The sequence below is a fragment of the Columba livia genome, chromosome 1, assembly GCF_036013475.1.
Source record: "Columba livia isolate bColLiv1 breed racing homer chromosome 1, bColLiv1.pat.W.v2, whole genome shotgun sequence".
Taxonomy (NCBI): Eukaryota; Metazoa; Chordata; class Aves; order Columbiformes; family Columbidae; genus Columba; species Columba livia.
In genome coordinates, this window is record NC_088602.1 from 102003779 (window position 1) to 102024248 (window position 20470).

General features: G+C 36.4%; 1 protein-coding gene across 21 annotated transcripts in view; it reads left to right on the plus strand.

The window, feature by feature from the left end:
• The window catches only part of DMD (dystrophin), a 1272535-nt gene that overhangs the window by 278499 nt on the left and 973566 nt on the right, over positions 1–20470 (plus strand). For all 21 annotated transcript variants that reach the window (XM_065049958.1, XM_065049956.1, XM_065049960.1 and 18 more), the window contains exon 2: positions 17404–17465. In XM_065049958.1, the coding sequence (XP_064906030.1) occupies positions 17404–17465 (62 nt within the window). The remainder of the gene's footprint in view (positions 1–17403; positions 17466–20470) is intronic.

Consider the following 20470-nt stretch of genomic DNA (forward strand, 5'->3'; position numbering starts at 1 on the left):
CAAAGATTTATAAAAGTTTGTGAATGAAAACAGATGTCTCCACTTAGAGCTTTATCTTACAGTGTTAATGCACTTCTGTAGAGACTAAATTGAAACATTAAGTCATATTTCCATTTACCATATCGATTTTTCTTTTTACTAAGAAATGGAATTCCCTACTTTTTTCTTGAAGATCATTTAGCCACATTATAGTCGTACTTCTATTTTTTTTTAAATTTGTATTGCTTCTGTATTCTGCTTCTTCTCCTGCCCCAATGAATAGTTCTTTCAACATATTTGCTGTTAGCACTGGAAATTATCTTCTCATGACCACATGTAGCATAATGGGGAAATGGCAAATGATAATTCTTTTTTTCTGTGTTCAAATTACCAGTTAGTCCTAAAGTTCGGTCTGTGTTCTGGGTAGTACCTTACAATGTATAAACCTATCAGGAGGCAAATACGTGCATTTTATACTTTTATTTACTATCTGCATGCTTGGTTCTATTAACAAACACAATTTAGAAGCTATCTTGTTTTCTTCATATCTTCATGAATGAGTATGGTTTGAACAGAAATAATTTTTAAAAGTATGTGCTTTTATGTGCAGTGGTCTCCTTAGGTGTTAGACAATTTATTAAATATGGAGAATTGTGTATTCCCAAAGTTCTTTCTCCATTCAAGGCTGAACTGTGAATGAATGAAAAATGTTCAAGGGTTTAAATGCACCCATTTCCTTTTTTTTCTGGGAAAAAAAAAAATGGAAATGGAGAAGAGAATTATAGGAGCTCCATTTGTATTGATTGAAATGTGACAGTCATGTCAGTTTGACCTTTGTAAGTTGTTTTTCATTCTTTAGAAATCCTTTCCATACTACTTTTATTCCTCTAGATGCCAGTTGCATGATTTTCTACTTGTTCCATTATAAGAATGGCAGCAGTTTTAATTCCCCAAACTAATATTTGGTTACAAACTCTCTGGATTCTGTTGCGATGTTAGATGGAGCCTGAAAGTCAAAGCAGCATTGTTTCTGATGGCTAATTAGATATCAGAGGTTATATTTAACCTCTGTGTGTCATTGTCATCAAGCTGATGATCCTGATGAAGAATGCCTGACAATTACTGATGTAGAAATACCAAAATAACGTAGACATTATTTGTGTGGTTGCTAAATAGGTTGTTAGGCATTACAAATATTAGAGGAGTAGCCAGCTCATTCCTCACTTCTCAAAATTCTCAAAAATATACTTTCTTTTTGGTTCTTGTGTTGACAAAATAATACTTCTTTTGTGAGCTGAGTAAAGGAGGAAAATACAGAAGTCATTCTAATTTTCTTAATCCTGATCTGCACTGAGTTAGCCTAAAGGTCCATCTAGCAGTAATGTGAAACAAGAAACCTTTACATGGTATTATAGAGAATACCTCGCAGCTTCTGGCTATCAGTAATTAGTCATTACTGAAGATAAGGGCTGCCTCAGGGTACTTGTGTTCAGATCCATCTGAATCCTTTTCCATCATTGATTTTTATAAATCCTCTTTAATCCTTTTATATATTTGGCCCAAGGATTTTGTATGCTTGGGAGTTCCACAGTGCAAGTGTGAACCATGTGGAGAACAGGTAACCAGATTCAAATTTTGGTGCATGAAAACATAGAAGAAGTTATGCAAAGGAGGTGTATTATTAATAAATTAAAGGATAAATTTGAAGGAAATAGGAATTACTTTGGCTTTGGACAGGGGAAGAGGAAATATATTCTCTAATGACAGGCACATCGAACTGTTTTGTTTAGTGCAATCTGGATTTCCTGATAAATAATGGGTAAAGTACTTTCTTTGATCCATTCCAAACCAACATTTTAGTGAGTTTCCTCTGGTTCATGTGCAGCAAGTTTTTATTTGACATTCCATCTCCTTCATGCTTTTCACATCTGTCTTATCTCCCCTGAGCCTTTTCCTCTCCAAACTGAAGTGTCCCAGCTCTTTGAGTATCTGTTTATATGGCAGCAGCTCCATCCCCTTGATTATCTCTGCTTGCCCTTTTCTAACTCCACTGCATCCTCATGGAGCTGTGGAGATCAGAACTGCATGCAGCCCTTCAAGTATGGACACCCCACCCCAGACTTTTGTTAGGAACAAAATGACCTCTTCTGCTTTGTTTACAGCACATGTGGGTATGCCCCATGTTAAGTGGCTTTTTTATATGCTTTCCACATATTGATGATAATTTCAGAGAACTGTTAACTATGACTCCAGGACTACTTCTATAGTTGTGTATTCTGGGCTCAGCTTCATTTTGGCATTGTTTAGAACACTTTTCCCTGAATGTACCACTTCATCTTCAGGGTCAATGGCCATCTTTTTGCTGGCTTACTCTATTTTGTGGGGGCTTCCCAGACTTCTTCACCACTGGATGACGTTCCAGGCATTTCATGGCCTGAAAGAGCCTTTTGCTTCCTCCCTTGATAGGGTGCCTGGAGGTCCCAGCCGTTGCCTTGTCTTCATCCTGAAGTCTCTTAAGCCTTACCCTTTTCTAGGTACTCCTTAAGCTGCTCTCCATCTGTAAACAAACTATTTCTCCAGTCCCATAGAAATTTAGCTTCATTAGTAACCTTGGGCCTGCAACATTGTCAAGGGTTTTGCTGGAACACGTGTGTGATGTCCCATGGGTCCCCTTTACACATGCCTCCTGACAGCATCACTGAACTCCAGCAGGTCACAGGCTGGATTTCCCTTGTCTGTGAAGTCATCCTGACTCATTCCCAGTTTATCCACATGTCTAGTGATATTACTCTTTGTTACAGACACTTCCATCTTGATAGGAGTGGAAGTCAAATATGCTAGTCTAGAGATCCCAGAATTCTCTCCAGAGCCCTTTTTGTGGGTTCTACACTGACAACCCACCACCGTGCTGGCTCAAGTGCCATTGGTAATGAAAAGTTAGGTGCCTTGGCCAGCATTTTCTCAGTTTCTCATTGGGACTACTTCAGAAATCTGAGCACACCTACCAGCCCTGGTGGCTTACTGCCAAATAACTTAGTAACAGGGCCTAATATTTTATCTCTGTTTATTTCAAATTGATGCAATTCCTCTGATCTACCCTCTACAAAGGAACATGTCAGGTGTGGGAATCTCCTCAGAATCTTCAGCAGTAATGACCAGTGCAAAGATGAGTGTCTGTAATGGCCTAGTAATCCCTCAGTGCCCATCCACCAGCTTTGCTATTTGACTCCCTACTTCTTACATATATTTTACTACTGCTTTGTGCAACCTACACAGGGATATAAATTCTTCTCAAGTTCTTTTTCAGCCCTCTTAATTTCCTGCTCTAGATTTTATCATTTGTGTTGAAGTAGCTGAAAGTTTTTCCCTTGCCCTGTTGTTCAGTGTTGCACGTGCTTGTCAAATGACACTGTAAGTAGTCCAATTTGCTTTTCCTAGTTTTTGGGTTGTGTCATTGTTCAAAGGCATACTCACTCTTAGCTCTGTTTTGATATGGGGTTTATTACATTTAGCTTGATACAACTCTTTGACATTATGGAATAGAACCACTAGAGAACTGCAAAGTAATAAAGCTATTATGAAAGTAAAGTAAGTAGCTCATGTGAAATCTACTTTTTGTACTAAATTTACTTTTTAACTATTCTGAAATTTAACTATATTTGTTTGATATTCAAAATGGTTGTACTTTAAGATATTCTAGTAGCTGTCAAGGCCACAATGTAATAGTCTCAGATTCTTGGGTGAGATGTTATCAGTAGTTTTTGGAGATGAATCCTCATTTCCCCTCTCTTTCCTCTGCCAATAAGCTATCTATGAATTTTCACATTTGTTTAACATACATTTTGGATTTCTATTTAAAATATTATTTTTGGCATGTTCCTACTGAGAAGCTGCTGCTTCAGACTGATCATTGGAAAAACTTCATGGGATACAAATGCAGTTAGAATTAGTTCCTCTTCTTATGCACATAATTCTGGTCCCTGCAAAATAAAAGCCTTGTCAAACCTTGTCAAAACAAGGTTAAGTAGACAAGTTGTTTGTTTGCCATGTGCATGCATTGTATGGCATTCCTGTTCCCATGTTATTTTGCTCATTGTTCACTGAAATGTTTATTCTGAACTTATCAAAGGTATGAAAATTCACTCATAAAATGAATACACTTTCTCTTTTTAATTTTTAAGTATGTGTTCTTATGCATGTTATAAATTGAAGAAATATAGTTGTCTTGGAAAGCATCCATTACGTCCTTACATATTTCAAAGGTTTAGAACACCTAATTATACTCATCTGACCTCAGTAGCATTTGTGCATTCTCAGATCTTTTAAATTACAATCCACTTCCCTTTATTTTTTTTTTTAATGCTTCTATTATCACTTTATTTCTACTATTACTTTGTTAAAAATACCTATAGATCTCAATATAAGTATAAGCAAACAAAACAGTAAAATGACAACTACTTCCTAGTGGAAATCAATAGATATAAGATCTATTTCCAGTGCTGAAGTATCTCTGGTGCTCACTTTCACTATTGCGATGGAAATATAATGCATAGGGAGACTATGGGATGTGTAGTGAAGGAGCAGTTCCCTGGAACGTGTCCTCACTTTGTGAAGGGAAACATTTTACTGGAGCCTGGTAGGACTAGTTTGGGTTCCTTGTAGCAGGGGGAGCAGAGGGCAGCGTCTCTCTGGGTGATGTGTTTTTCCTTCCTCCCTTCCAGTCCTCTTCCAGCTCAGGTATTTTCCTGCCTGTATAGCCCTGAATGTTTTCAACTGGTCTTTTGTACAATCCTCCAAGTCAGATGCCTAAACTTAAGTTCCAACATCTATTCACTTCTGGATCTCTATTACCCTAGATATGATCAAAGTCTCTATGTGGTTTGATTGAGGTGTCTCTAGAAGGCATTAGGCTAAAAAAAAAAAATTATTCTTCTTACTGTTGCAAAAACATTGGAATAGAATAACAATGTTTCTTGAATATAGTTTATGATATGACATGTCACACTTGCCTTGAGTTGTCTAGACTGGAAAAGAACAGCTGTAAAAAGAATGACAAATAGATGCTTTTCTTCTTTTTCTGTACTAAATTAAGGAGGTGCAGTACCTCTCAGTAGAGCTGGTGAGTTGGCACTGAATTGAAATCAAAATCAATGTTTATAATAGGTAGCTGTCCTAACATCAATACTAATATTTCTTAATCTTCACTTAATGTTATAGATATGAAATGATTCACAGCAAGCTGTTCTGAATGACGTATGAAATGAAAAATCCCTGATCGATGCACAGAACACATACAGACAGCAAATGTGTTAGTTATCTAAAATGTCAGGTGCAGACAGAAAATCCCAGTTTCAGCTGAGAGGGCATGAGAGCTGTGTGTATTAATTAAATAAATAAACATTCTGTCTTGCTGTTGCGAATAGTTTTGTAACTTCCTCAGACAATGCCCACTTAATGAGAAGATGAACAATACTAATCTTAATTTTTAACGAACATTTCACTAATGCTTCAAATATTCTGATCTGGGATAATGATTTCAAGAAAATATTACAACAGCTAGTGATGTTACCTTTCTAAAAATTGCTCCTCCATTTATTTTTTCCCCTTCAACAGAATGGAAAAATAGCTCAACATATGGATAAGGGAATTATGTATCTCCTCTTTCTTCCTTGCTATCTCTATTTCTTTATTCATTTTATTTGGACCAATTCTTTTTATGCCACCCTCCTAAAACTTTAAGATGTTGTGCTTTATCCCGATATGTGGGTAAACTCTGTGTCCAGCCCCAAACTGCGTGTTCAGATTTAACAGATGCCAATGCACTAATTCCAGGTAGATGGGTTTCAGATAGCCTTCCTTCCTACTTTTGGTTAACTCCTTAGACAATTTTAAAATAATATGAAAAGAATCTGCAAAGTTGTAAACAGTATGTTTAATAACACATAGCAAAGTACGTTGTTCCAGTGTTGCTATAGAGATTAAAATGTTCCTAAGTGGGACCTATGCCTGACTGCTTAAAAAGAAATGCATCTTGTACCTCCCCTGTGTATTGCAGGCCACCTCCTTCTGAAGGCAGTACTTGACAGACAAAAATTGAACCAGAAACCAATGCTATGCACTGTATAACTTGATAGACAAGGATGGCATGTCACCATCTTGTGTGTAGTGACATAATTTCCCCACTGGTTTCTAGGGAAAAACAGGGTTGGAACTATTGGTGGCTCTGGGCACATAAACATTTTGTCTTAAAAATACTAGAAAGTGCATTTTCTTTGTAATGATGGTCACCATGTTCAGGATGAAGAGTAAAACTGTTTTTTCTTTTGTTCTCCTATTTCAACAATTAATAACAAAAAGAGTCAACTTTCCCTCCCCTTATATTTCAATTTGAATATTTTTTTCAGTCACTTCCCAACTAAAGATATTAAATAAAAAAAATTAGAAGTTTCAAAAAGAAGCTGAAAGAAGAACTACTTACAGTCCACAGTAAACATTATGGCTGTTTGCAAAGCATTGCTTGTGAGCTGCCTAGAAATTAAACTACTTTCTTTTTCCTTTCAAGAACATTTTACATTATAGGTAGTAGGGTATGCACATTTAACAGGTTTTGTAATCCAAATTTTCTATCAAGTGCTGGTATCTAGACTTTTATCAAATTTGTATTGTCCTTCACCTGTATGAAACAGTAGCAGATTTTTTCAAAATGTGGAGTAATACGAGACAAGCACATTTAGTATACCAATTAAACACTCTGACCTTATCATGTGTATTTCTGAAAATTTAAGATTCTTCAGTTACTTGTACAATTGAGCCACTAAAACCAGTACAAAGTAGCTGTCAAATTAAAAGGGTTTTATAGGAATTAAATTCTATTCTATTAGCTCCCCCCCATTTGATCAATATCAAGAGAGGCTTTTAAAATGCTTTATGTTACTCTTTAACTATCCTTTCCTTTCTCTCCCTGAAGGAGTGGGGTGCTTGGGGATGGTGAGAGGAAGGTGAGAGGGCTGACAAAAAGCAATCTGTTACAGTTCTCTCTCAATGAAACAAATCACAATTAGACACATTCATCATTACCTTAGCTATTTCAAATAAGATTAAAACAAGAATGGAACACACCGATCACTTACCTCTAATTTATACAGCTATTCTTAGAGGCATGTTTTCTTTCAAAGGGTTGCAAATGGTGTAAAATACGGTAAAGCCTACTTGAGGGTCAGTAAATGATATCAGCTTTGCTAAGACAGTATGATCACTGTAAGAGCAGGGTGCAGGTATTGTAAACAATTGTGTATTAACATCTTGGTCTCATTAATCACAAACTTCTCTGATACATGTCTCAGTGGCAGCCTCTACTAATTAACTCAGACACTAATTGGGTCAGATGAAATAAAGTAGACAGCAGTCACTCAAGCAGACTAGAACAGCCTGTTCTCTAATTGCTTGTCAGAGGAACAAAAAAGGAACTTGAAATATTTCAGTTTAGTACTAGCCACACTGTGTTCTTAGCACGGTTATTTGTAATGAATATTTTAATACAAACTGAAACAAATGTTGATCCTTCATGTATGGTTAACCCAGCCTCCTCTGTCTGTGTTCTCCATGTGTATGATGTGAATTTTGATGGCCTGTGACCATGTAAAGCATTTGTCTGATTTTTTTTTCATACAAGGAAATCAGAAAATCTGGGAGAAAATACAGAAGTCAAAGTGCTTCCAAGCTTTGCAACTATGTATCACTAGGTGGCATTTGCTGAAAACAGTACAGAAATGTCACTTTTACATCGGAACCTTGTATGAAACACTAGGTACTAGTGTTGTATTTTAGTTTTTGAGTACCTGTTTTAAATCTTGGTGCTTCTTTCAGCTTCATTTGTCATTAGTCAGCAGTTCATGGGCTCTTATTTTCTCCTTTTGATGTATGCTGTTCTGACTCGTTCATTAATAAACCTTACTATCCTTTGTCCTTATAGCTTTTATTTAAACATAAATAGAAACCTAGATGGTAAAAATCTCCCGCTAATGAAAGGCATATTCAGTCTAACAGTAGCTACTGCTTCCTGAAGTAAACAAAAATAATTGTGTATATTTAATAAAATTTATAAGTATGATAACTGAGGGTAATCTTATCTAGTTACATAACCTTGGCTTTTTTATTTTTAGTAACTATTCTCTGTTATAATAGTACTCCCAGGCACTACCTCTGTTATAGCTTACTCTGAGGCAACCTGCTTATCAACTAAATGCTGATCTGCCCTCCAAAGTTTAAAAAATGCAAACAAACAAAACCCTAAGAAACCTAGAGCATCCTCTGTGTCCTGGCAAACAAAATTCGCTATTGGCCATAGCGCTTTTATCACAGTTTTCCTTCTCACAGTGCATATAACAACTTACCTGGTGAAAACTATAAAGGTTGGGGCCATTTAAAGTTTTTCAAAAACATGTTTTATATTTTGTGAGGATTTTTTTTGTGACATTGCTGAAATACAGGATATTGCAGTGCTGCTGTTTTCTGGTATGTAACTTTTCTCACAGCAGTGACAGGAACATATATAACACTGGAGTTTGCTTCAAGCCAGCTTGGTAATAGCAGCTGAGGTGAGGGTGCTTGCTTTCACTTTGAATTAGTTTCAGCAGTTCTTGGATCGTTGGTACAGGAGAGTAACAACGCATGAGTTGTCACTAAACGCACTATATACACAAACCAATTTTATTAGTCTTTAAGTGATGAGGATTTTCCTAGTGTATGTCAGGGCTCACAGAGGGACTACTGCTGCCACACTACCCGCCTGCACCTATCAGTCTGTCCTAAGGCTGCAGTCCTGCCTCTGCAAGGACCGGTGTATGAAAATAGGCATGTGCTGTGAGAAAAAAAGCTCATACCAATTCCCTCTTTCTTCTGCTAACAGTTCCTCTTTACTTTGGGAAAGGACAAAAATGGGTTAAAAGTAGCATCGTCTGAAAACAGAGTTAATACAGTCAAGATGTATTCAGTCTGTTTATCACATTTAGTCAGTCCTTTAAACAAGTTAATCCTTTCCTTTCCTTTCCTTTCCTTTCCTTTCCTTTCCTTTCCTTTCCTTTCCTTTCCTTTCCTTTCCTTTCCTTTCCTTTCCTTTCCTTTCCTTTCCTTTCCTTTCCTTTCCTTTCCTTTCCTTTCCTTTCCTTTCCTTTCCTTTCCTTTCCCTTTCCCTTTCCCTTTCCCTTTCCCTTTCCCTTCCGTTAGGTTCTACCCTTTTGTCTAAGTCAGACCAGCAACCAGAATTGGGCTGAGCAGCAACTGTTGCTTCCTTACTCTGAGCAGTGTGATCTCTGCTAAAGACCTTATAAGTCTTTAGTTGTCTTTGGGAAATGAAAGAGCAGAGGTATCTTTCATCACCTGTGGTGAAAATGGCAGCTGTAGGCTATGGAGTTACAATAGGGTTTATGTATAAGAACAATAATAGTAGTAAATGAATATGGCAAAAGACCTGTTGATTTTATGCTATATGACATTGCATGCTGTGCCAGCAGCATTTAAGTTGTGTTTCCCTAATCTGTAAATAAGAGCAGAAATAAAAAATTATATTCAAAATAATCCATGAAAGTAGAATCAGTAAGGTATTTTCTCCAAAAATACTAATTTAACAAGATGATATAAGTATCTATCAACTCCTCATAGTTTTCTTTCACATTTTGGTAATGTTGGTAGCCTCTCCAAATAATCTGTGATTTTTTTTGGAATTTAGTATAGTTTATAGCATTAGGCAGATTTATCTTGCAAATGCATTTTGTTACTTAAAAAAAAATGCTCTTAAATCTTCTTTATTGGTACTTTTTCAAGGTACTGAATGTACTAGCAACATGATTTCATTGGTGTCTGACTGAGGAAAAGTTGATAATATAGTTGAATAATACAATATTCTGCAAATTCCAGCTAACTGCAGTGGCTTCAGCCGGTATAGCACTTCTAACCATCATGGTGATGGCAAATGTTACCTCATGTTAAGATGTAATATATCATCTGCAGTGTCCAAAAAATACTAAGGATGGTGTGATTCTAAAATACCACTAATAATATCCTATTAATGTATTATTAAGCCTACTTTTCTTTTGTCAATATATGCAAATGACACTGAAAAATAGATAATAGTGACACTGCTCATACATAGCTGAATATCCAGATGAATAATCATGTATTTCCATGTAAAGATAACTTAAGTCATAAGCTGAACTCCTTCCCTTTCCTAGCACCAGCTTGTCAGGCAGAGATAGATTTGTTCTTTAATTCTGAGAAATTATTTACTTTTTGCAGAAAAATCTAATGTGTTGAAACACTGGGGCTGTTTAGGTTACATTTTAGGAGTGATTTCCCTTTGGGAAAAACTTCCTGGATCCAAAATAATTGCTGAGTAGAAAAGAATAAAAGAAAACCAATAAACAAAACCAGCAAAGCTTGTGTTTGCAAGGCTGTCAATAAGTGGGAGACTGAGGTATTTTTGGTAGAGTGTGGTTTCACACCATTTAAAGTCCTTATTCTTGAAAGCCTAAGGCAAGGGTAGGTCATTAACATCTGAGCAGGTGTCCTGACATTCCATGGGGTGCTACATGAGAGGGGAGAGGGAAGTTCAGTTACTCCATTATCATGCCCTTACCCAGCTGGTGATGAGAGAGACATGAAATCAGGGCTCTGTTCCAAAGAGTACTTACCTCCTATACAAAATCAGAAGGAAGGAAGTCTTAGGAAGCTCTTCATGGGGGAAGAAACAAACAAACAAACAAGTGGCCTTGTTTGTTTTTTTTCTGTCCATTGATGCTTTCTTGACTTAGACAGCCAGTCAGCAAGAAGACAGTGACCAGCCCACGGGGCCCTTTAGGAAGGTTATTGCCTATTAGCAGTTTTGCTCCTTCCTCCTGGATCAAATACATAGATATGAATAAGCACGATCAGTTTCCACTATGTTTGTGTGTAGAAGACCAGAGAAGGACTGGGCCAACTGGTGGGAATACGATTATCAACATGTGAATAAGAGCTGAAAACAATGTGTAGTCTATGCTTAAAATGTTCTGGAAATGTGAACTGAAATTCTGTGGTTTGTTTTATTCTATTTTGTTTTGTTTCTTTGTTTCTTTTGTTTTTTTTTTTTTTGTTGTTTCTTTCTTCTATTTTCTTTTGTTTCTTTGTTTTTAATTCCATTGGAATTGTGCTCCTGCTCCTGTCTTTGGAGTTATATCTGCTGCAATGTGTTTAGGGGAAAGGGGTGAGAAATGGTGAGGCAGTTTTTGTTTTAACAAACATGCAGCAAATTACAAGAGCTTGTTTAAACCTAAATCTATGTGTACATCTCACAGCTGCTTGTTATTGTTTTAGAGATCATATGTAGCTTGTTTTTCTTATCCTGGTCTTTTTGGTAATTTTTTTTTTTTTTTTTTAATTGGCTAAGGGTCTGGGGAGGCAGATTGTGCTTTGCTGGTTTGCTGCACATGCTTGGGTGGTCCTCTTGTTCAAATCCGTTGCTTTCCTGTGTTTCCTGTGTATGATATTCTAGCTGCCAGATATTACAAACACTGCTTCGTACTTTTTTCCTTCCAAAAACAAGTGTTTGTCTCTGCCTTTTCCCTTCTTGCTTCTACATCTCTATATGTCTTCTTCCCCCAAATCAGGAAAAAAGTGTTTCCCTCTCCTTCTGTCTTCCACCCCACCCACCCCTTCCTCATCTTATTATTGTAGGTTTGTTATTGTAGGTTTGTTTGTTTGTTTGTTTGTTTGTTTTTTCCAGGATGGCACTCTAATGTGTTCCTTATCCTTTGTGCTGCTCCTGTTCCTTTTCTACCCTATGACTTCCAGACTGGTCCTCAAAAGCACTCTGTAGTTTTTCCCTCACTAACTATTAGACAAAGGTCAGAAGAATGAGACCTTAGATAAACACTTGCAATGTCTTTAATTAGAAAAATAAATAAAACAAACAAACAAACAAAAACAAAGGAGAAAAGTCCAGAGGCAGTTTCCCTTAAACATTTATGAGATAACAATTCCAGTTAACATAATGAAATGAGAAAAATAACAGGCTTTATCAACCTGGGGTTCAGTCTAGGTCTATGGTGTCAGTAGAAATCCTGTAGGTTGGCTGTTAGAGCTGCTCTCTCTTCTATCGGCTGAGCAGCAAATGTAATCCAGCTCTCTGAGTTCCTGTGTTTGAAGAAGAGGATAGCATGGAGCAGAGTAGAGATTACATATTTTTGGTATAGTAATATCCCTGCTACTTTCCTAAATTTTTCTTGGATCTTACTAAATGTCCTCAGAAAATGTTGATACGCTATTTCCGGGAGGATTGAGTTGTACTTACATATGCTGAAGTCTCCCATTTCTGCTGAGCTTTTGAATAGGTTCATCAATGTTTTGAGAAGCCTGAGATGGTTTAATTATGGTGATTTGACTCAGGTTCCACACTAGAGTCTCAAGGGCTAGCATAAGGAACAGGGAGTTTTAACAGTATTCAGATAAAGTCAGCACGCTGCTCATCAGTATATTTATAGAAGATGGACAAAGAATTGCATGTTACATATTGCCTTACATGAGCAATAGACTTAAAATCATTGTATGTCTGTCAAAGCAGTCTATTGTATTTTCTGTCAGTTTGTGAATGTCTTGGATGACCTCAATGACTAAAAATCAAAGCTAGGCCACTCAAATATCATTCAGTCATTGTATTGCATTGATTTCTTCTTCCCCCTTCAGATAAGCAAGAATGGGAAGGGAACATTTCTCAGCAGTCGTAGTTACTGGCAGAGTATTGTAACAATGTGCTGAAAAGCACTAAGAATAGTGAGTCGATGGAGCCAGAGTATCAATAATGTGACTATCTGTGTCCTCTTTTGTTCCTAGTGTTCCCACCGTTGCTGGTACTCACTCCCACTCACTGAAGCAAATCCTGGCCTTTTCTAAATCTTCATTGTTTGGCTGCTAGAAAATCAAATCGTAGTTTTGATGGTTTTATTCTGTAAAGTGCAGTGTTCCGATGAACCTGCAGTTGCTATGAAAGAAGGAATTGACATCTGCCTTGACACCATTGTTTCAAAGTTTCCAGGTAGTATAGGGAAAATATCTTTCTCTTTCCTTTCTTCTTTTCTTTCTCACAGATAGTTTCTGATAGACAAAACATAGCTATTCAATTATCATCTAACCCAGCTCAAGGCAACACTGGGTAACAGAATAAGAGAAGTCTCCTTCTTTCTTGTTTATATTCCGACTTGTAATGGAACTGCTTGCTGAAGACTGTATACAATCTTCTATCATGCAACCAAGCCTCCTATCGCTGCCTGTCTCTGCAGTGATTCAAATATTCTACACGTATTATGTAATGTCTTTATTGACACCTTAAAGGCAATGGTTGGTTTGCTTCCTGGTTTGTTTGTTTCAAATTAAAGGTTATAATCTGTGGATATGGTTCATTTCCTGTATCCCTGAACTGCTAGTACACTTGTGTTGAATGTCTTCTAGTTTTCAAAAATGAGCTGTACTTGCTCTTGAGGAGAGTTTCCTCAGCCACTTGCACTGGAAATCATCACCCACATTTGTGGAAGGCAGAATGAAGATGATAGGAAAGATGCAGTCTTGCTTTTTCAGTCTGTAGGAGGAGAGGCTGTGGAGTCTCCATCCTTGGAGATGTTCAAAATCAGGCTTGATGTGGTCCTGGGCAACTGCCTGTAGGTGGCCCTGCTTGAGCAGAGTGGTTGGACCAGATGACCTCCAGAGGTCCATTCCAACTTCAACCATTCTGTGAGTCTGTGAAAGCCTTATTTATTCAGGTACGTTTAGTAACAGAGGCTGAAGATCCTTTAGAAAAATGTGGAAGGATGTATCAAAGAGTGGAAGCTTCCTTCCCCCCACTCCATCTTTTCTATGGGAAGAGTGGCTTTTATCATACAAATGGAATAATGTGATGATATATATACTGTATGTTTCTGAACCTTGGTCCATTTAAAAACTGCTTGGTATTTATCAGCTTACATTGTTTAAAAGGACGGGGGGTTTATGACTTGTTAACTCTGCTGTAAGCTTTCAGAATAGTATCTAGAGTATACTAGATATTATACACGATTTTTTTTTTCTCTTGACATATTTTGTTCAAAATGTGTGGTGGTGTTTGGGGTAGGTAGAAAAATAAGTGTAGTTTACAAAGGAATGACAACATAATGCTGTTTTTTGAAGAAAATAGATGTGAATTTTTTTTTGAGTAGTAGGTTGCAAACATGAAATACTTCATTAAATAACTAGGAAAGTTGTCTGGTAACCACTTGCCATTAATAGTAGCATTTTGTTCTGTTGAATCCTGATTGCATATTCCTAAGCATTCTTCAGTGTGCCACTTGTCTCTATTAGCCTTGCCACCTGATTAAATCTTAGAATTGTCCTTTGTCAGATGATTAGCTCCATTAATACTGCACTTTCTTTCCTGGTCATTATTTCCTGGTAGCCTGGAATAGTACTTGGAAGTCAAATATGAAGTTAGCTAATTGAAGAGGTTTGCATTCACTGTTGCAAATGTGGATGCTCATTCTACCAGAAATACATCAGAACTGTAAGATCCATTCGTGAATGTTCTCTAGTTAAAACAAGGTCTGTGCAGTGGTACTGGAGGTTCGCTCTAGTGCATGAAAATTAGCCAAATCTCACAGGTCAGTACAGACCTCAGTTTGTTCATTTGCTGAGCTGATAACCTACAGAAAAAGAGGTTAAGCATGTTCCATTCAATTTCCAGTTGTTTGACAAAAGTGTATTTTTGCTGTGGGAAGTGATCATTTTATTATCACAAAAATGAAATTCAGAATCCATGCAGTGTTTCATGTATAGATTTAACCTGCAGAGAGACAGTGTGCTATTCTGCAATTGTTTGAGCTTGAAAGAAAAAAAGTAAATGTACTATACCCTTGAACAGCTGAAGGAATTACCTGCCTGGCCATTTGATTATTCTTATTGCCTCACAGTAAAAACACCTGCAAGGGCATTCATCTACTCACTGCTGAAGGATCTGCTATAAACACAATGTTATGAAAGTGGCAGCTGGGTGTTCTCGGTGTGTTTCTACAGCACCCGGACAAATGTCATTCAGCTTCCACATTGAGCATTCAATCTGTAAATCTGGGTTAGAAGAACATAATTTTGAAAAAAAATCATGCTTACTGTGGGGAAATCATGCCACGCATAACCAAAAGATTGATTCTTTTTTAGGCTAGGAGGCTGTCACTAACAAATTGTTGTGGTATAAACTTGTCAGAACAAGCATGTAGAGAAAAAAGTGCTTGAAATGATCTCTGTATATAGATAGCAACAGTGGAATAGATTTGCTTTTGCAAAGGTAGCAGAGCATTGCCTGAACTTTGGATAAGTTTCAAACATTCAAATTGTGGGTTTAATTATCATTTTCCTCAGGAGACCCTGGTTTTTATTAGCTCAATGGACATGAATTAATTGGTGATTAGCAGCTAAATCTCTGGCATATATCTTTGTGGAAAAAACCCAACACGGACACACACACTGTTACTGAATTTGCCATTATGGTAGCCCAGGGTGGAAAAGTAAATGTTTTAACAGTTTGAAAGAGTTGTTTTTCTCTCTTTCCTTTTCCCTGCTAAATACCACATACTCTTTTACTTCATTTTAAGGTTGCATTTGGTGTTTTTATCAGAGATGATTAAACATAAATGTCTGTTTGTATGTAATGTTTTATATGAAGTTGCTGGAGGAGTTTGTAAAACAACATCAGATTGAATATGTACCTTCCACCAACAAAATGCATCTTCCTTCTCCCGTCTTTGTATTGCACATGGCTGGAATAAGTCAAAGCTCATATAATAAAGAGGAAAGTGATGCTTGTGGGGAAAAATAACATTTTAAACAGATTTAACATAATTTATTACTAAAAGCATGCTTCTCTCTCACATGCTGTTGCTTTTTGATTGATCTCTATTTAAATATCACTTTCAGCCAAGGGATGAAGCACACAGCGTTATTTGGGACAGATAGCAGTAGAACTCTACAAAGTTTATTGTAGCAAATACTCATATACTAGTGGCAGAATGTATATAATGCTTGACTTCTATGACATGTTTCCAGTAGTACTATTGCATTGTCAGTCTTCTCACTGATGATCATCTGAAAGTAATTCAAATATGCTCCTTCCTCTTACAGAAGTTTTTTTTAATTTTTTTTTAAATAATAAAATAGTGACTTTACAAATGCTAGTATTATTTTTTTCATAAGTATATTTTATTGTAAAGAATGGAAAACATTCTTATGAAAAGGCAGTGTTAAGTGCTATTAAGGTGAGTTTTTAAGAACAAAAGATATATATGTATCAAAATGATTTGCATTGTCTTGTCTCCTTGGAGGGGTGGAGGGAGAGAAAGCAAAGTACATTATTAGTGCTTTGCATTTCTCCTGTAGCTCACCCATGCCTGCCTTTCAAATTCAGCTCAATCTATTAAAATTATTAATTGCTGAACATTTCAGATGGGAATTTAATATCCTTTTTTATTTAAGACATGTAGAGAATTTTACTGCAAACCAAAAGGTGGCAATGAGTGAGCTTTATTTTAGTATGAGCATTCTGCAGCCTTTTCCACATACACCCATTAATTATAGTTTGGTATGACTTTGTCATACAAAGAGGTCTGCCCTTCGGTATTATTTCAAGGATGATGCTTAATAGATCTTTTTGAGCAAATGCTTATTAGGTTATAATTTGAAGACATCTTTCTCTTCCAACTTACATAAAATAAATCAGAATTGTACCTTTGTGTCCAGTTCTGTTCTGCATCGACTGTACTTGTAGCAGATACAGAAATCTTCCTCTACAATGCTTTTCATATTAAATAATTAAGAAGGAATTTCTTGTATGGCTGAACAAATGTGTGGGTTTTTTTCTTTTTCTACTGGGGAAAAATATATCTAACAAGTTGTGACAAGTAAATAGCTGCAAGGCTGAAAAGGCATAAGATACGGCAGAGGCTGCCAACAGAGAACTGTCATTGTGGTCCTGAAGGAATTTGAGGACATGCATGTAAACTTGTTATTTCAAGTACTTTTCTAAAAGTGCTGTAGAAGTGTCTTCTGCTGCAAAACAGTAACATCTTGATTTATACCTATATTAAAAATTTGAATGGGATATTTCAGATCCTACTGCAACATGTTCCCTTCCAGAAGCAAAGAAAATATAGAATGGGTGACATGAGCTAGGGGTATAGACCATGACTATGAAGTCAAGCTGTAGGCTTTCAAAATACCTTGGTGTAATTGTCAAGGACAGAATACATCCAGATAGGTGGCCTGAATGTGTTTGAATTATTGTTAGTAGCTTTACTACAAACCCAAACTGAAGCTTTAATTAATATTGTACTATTTTGTTGAATAATTCTAATGAAGTGTTTTATTTTTCTCTGGCAGATGAACGGGAAGATGTTCAAAAGAAAACATTCACAAAATGGATAAATGCACAGTTTGCTAAGGTAATTAAATATTTTTTTATTTGTAAACCAAATTATGTTTTGTATATTTTTTTTTTAAATATATTCCTCCCCTGCGGCTTAATTTTTAAGAGAACAGTTACAAGATTCAGGTATTGTTGAATGCAGTTGGACGATTTATTAGAAAAAAAAATACAAATTTGATTCCCTTGATTTCTGTAGGGACTGAAATGCAAGAAGCCATCATCTTCTGAAAATGTTCTCTGCCTCAGTTTACTTTGCCTTTTCTCAAACTGGTGATGCATATGTATTACTGTTTGGTGGAATCCTTTGCTATATTCCTGATATACAAACGAGTTTCCTCTGTTGGGCTTGTCTTGTTTCTAACTGCAATGACAAATTTAACAAAACTGAATGAATTGGAGAGGAGCAAGGTCAAGTGACCCAGTTAGCAGTACAGATCTCAAATATATTGGGAAAAAGAACAAATAACTAACTTATTTAAAGAAACCTTACCTTGGCAGTATATAACAACTCTATATTTAATACACAGCAAAAATTGAGCTCAAACTATTAAACATTCCTGGACAATCATTACTGAACTATATTTCCCAGTAATTAACTTAATTAGTCCCATAATGTATAATTTTATCTGCTAGCCAATAATTGGCAATAAACAATGAAATAGTAGCTGTGACATATCTTCTGTTTAGTCTGGCTTTTGATTGTGTCCCATCTGATTCTCCTAATTAAAAAAGAGGAGTAAGATAATCTGAATAAGGCTGCCATAATGTTGAAAAATGTGCTCAGCAGTAGTTCAGTCCAACAGGGAGTCCCACAGGACTTTCGCATGGACTGGAGAATTTTCAAATAGTGATTCAAGTGATTTAGACTACACACATTGATGCTCAGCATTTTTACAGCAGATATGTCCAGTAGTTTGGAGGACTGGGTCAGGATGAAATAGTCTTGAACAAATGGTCTCAAACTGATCGAGTTAAAACTGTGAAGTGCTAAATTTAAGGCAGAAGTAAAATGTATGCATACAGAAGGGGGGATAATAAAACAAACAAACAAACAAAAAGCAGACAAACAAAACAAAACAAAACAAGAAAAAATAAACACCAAAGAAAAGCTCTGGGAAATGTAGTGAATAACAAAATAATGAGTCAGCAGCATAGTACTATTAAAAAAAAAAGGCAAATTTATGATGGCTGCAGTAATGGGCTTGCTTGACAAGAGGTGAAACATGTAATTATTTTATTTCCTTGGCAATAGTGGGATAGCTTGAGTAATTTACTGTCCTGGTGTTCCATATACGAAGAAGTAGTCCCAGCAGCAGTGATACGATACAAGCTAATTTGAAGTTTGTTGCCAGTTAGGCCTTGTTGTGATCACAGAAATCATTACAGAAAAGCAGGAGTTACTGTTACTTGTATATCTAAAGAAAATGTCATGTTCCTAGAGCATTGCTCTCTCAGAAATTGTTGTTTTACAGAATAGCAAAATTTGCAATTGCTGAGGAAACTTGGAGCAAATCTGCAGAAGAAATGCAAGAATTTTGAAGAGCTTAGAAAATATGACCTGTCAGCTGATGCTTTTAATGATAGGTTTGATTCAGTCATCTAAATATTTGCTTGAATGATCTAATTGTTTTTCTTCCAATTATAGTTAAATGGAGGGTACTTTAAAGTTATTTTGGCTACCTTTTACTTCAGTTCTATAAATAGTATTTTTAGTTGTATGTGAACATGCATTTGTAAACATACTGGAGAAGTGCTTCATTTGTACTCTGAGGAAGACCTCCTAAACACTATGGCTCAATTTTTTCTTTGCTTCATTCATCACCTGTGTTTTGGGCAGGGTCTTTTTGTTTCAACAATCAATCTACTAAAAAAACCCTGATCTTTAAATCTTAGACAAATTACTCTTGTCCTACAAATCATTGTACGTAACACCAGAATAGTTGGAGTGAAAGTGGAAATCATAAATGTAAGTTTAGTAGTACATGCTGGCTGCCTGTGCAGTACACATGCAGAAAGCACAGTTTGCTCTTCAGTGTAGTCAAGTACCATGCAAGCTTTATTTCTGCCTAGTGTTTTCAGGACAGAAATACAGGAGACCCTGCTTGTATTCCGCTGTAACATCAGCAGTCATAGTTGATATCTGTGTGCTGTCCTGGAGCTGTTTTTTCTCCCTCTTCTAAAGACCAGGATTTTTAGGAGAGGTGGTCTTCAAAACATGACAATGGATTTCCATGTGAAATCTATAGCTTATCTATCCTCTTCCTTCTGACTTGTTTTCAGTTCAACTCCATTTCTGTTTCTGGCTATGGAATTGATTTCAGCTAATGGGTTACTCCTGGTTAGTGATTTCTCATCATTGTTAGCTTTGTAAAAGTGTTAAATAAATGACTTTCATTGTATAATTAGTTTGTATTCTCTCCTACGTGGTTCTAAAGGTGCCGTCTTGAGCAGATTAGCCTACGAGGTCAGAATTAAGATAGAGAAATGTATTGCATCAGTCATTTCTCTTATTTGTGGAATCCAGATCAATAATTAACTGTAAGATATTGAGGGTTGAATGAATTTGTTTTATACAGTTCCCGCCTATCTACCACCCTCCATATTTAAAAAAAAAAAAAAAGCCTCTACTTATGCAGTGAAATTAAAATCTTAGTTCTCAATGTTCTAAATCTTCATTTGTGTTGAGTCTGTAGTGCATTGCCCACCAAAGAGCTGTATTCCTTTTTTGAAAATTCAGTATCTAGAGTACCTGTGTTTTAGATCACTTATCCGCAGACTAAGCTTTCAAAACCTTTACATTTGAAAGTTGCTTTCACGTGACTAATGATGTAAACAGTTGCTTTTAATGGCAGAAGTTGTAATTTATTGCAAAATAATTTTCTCATTGATGATTGATGCGTCATCAGCATAACTTAAGTCCCAATGTATGAATTTAATTTGTGTGGGGGAAAAAAATTATTGTTTGAATCACAGGCCTGGAGGGAAATAGTTGTCTTTCTTCTGGTCATGCACACAATGACA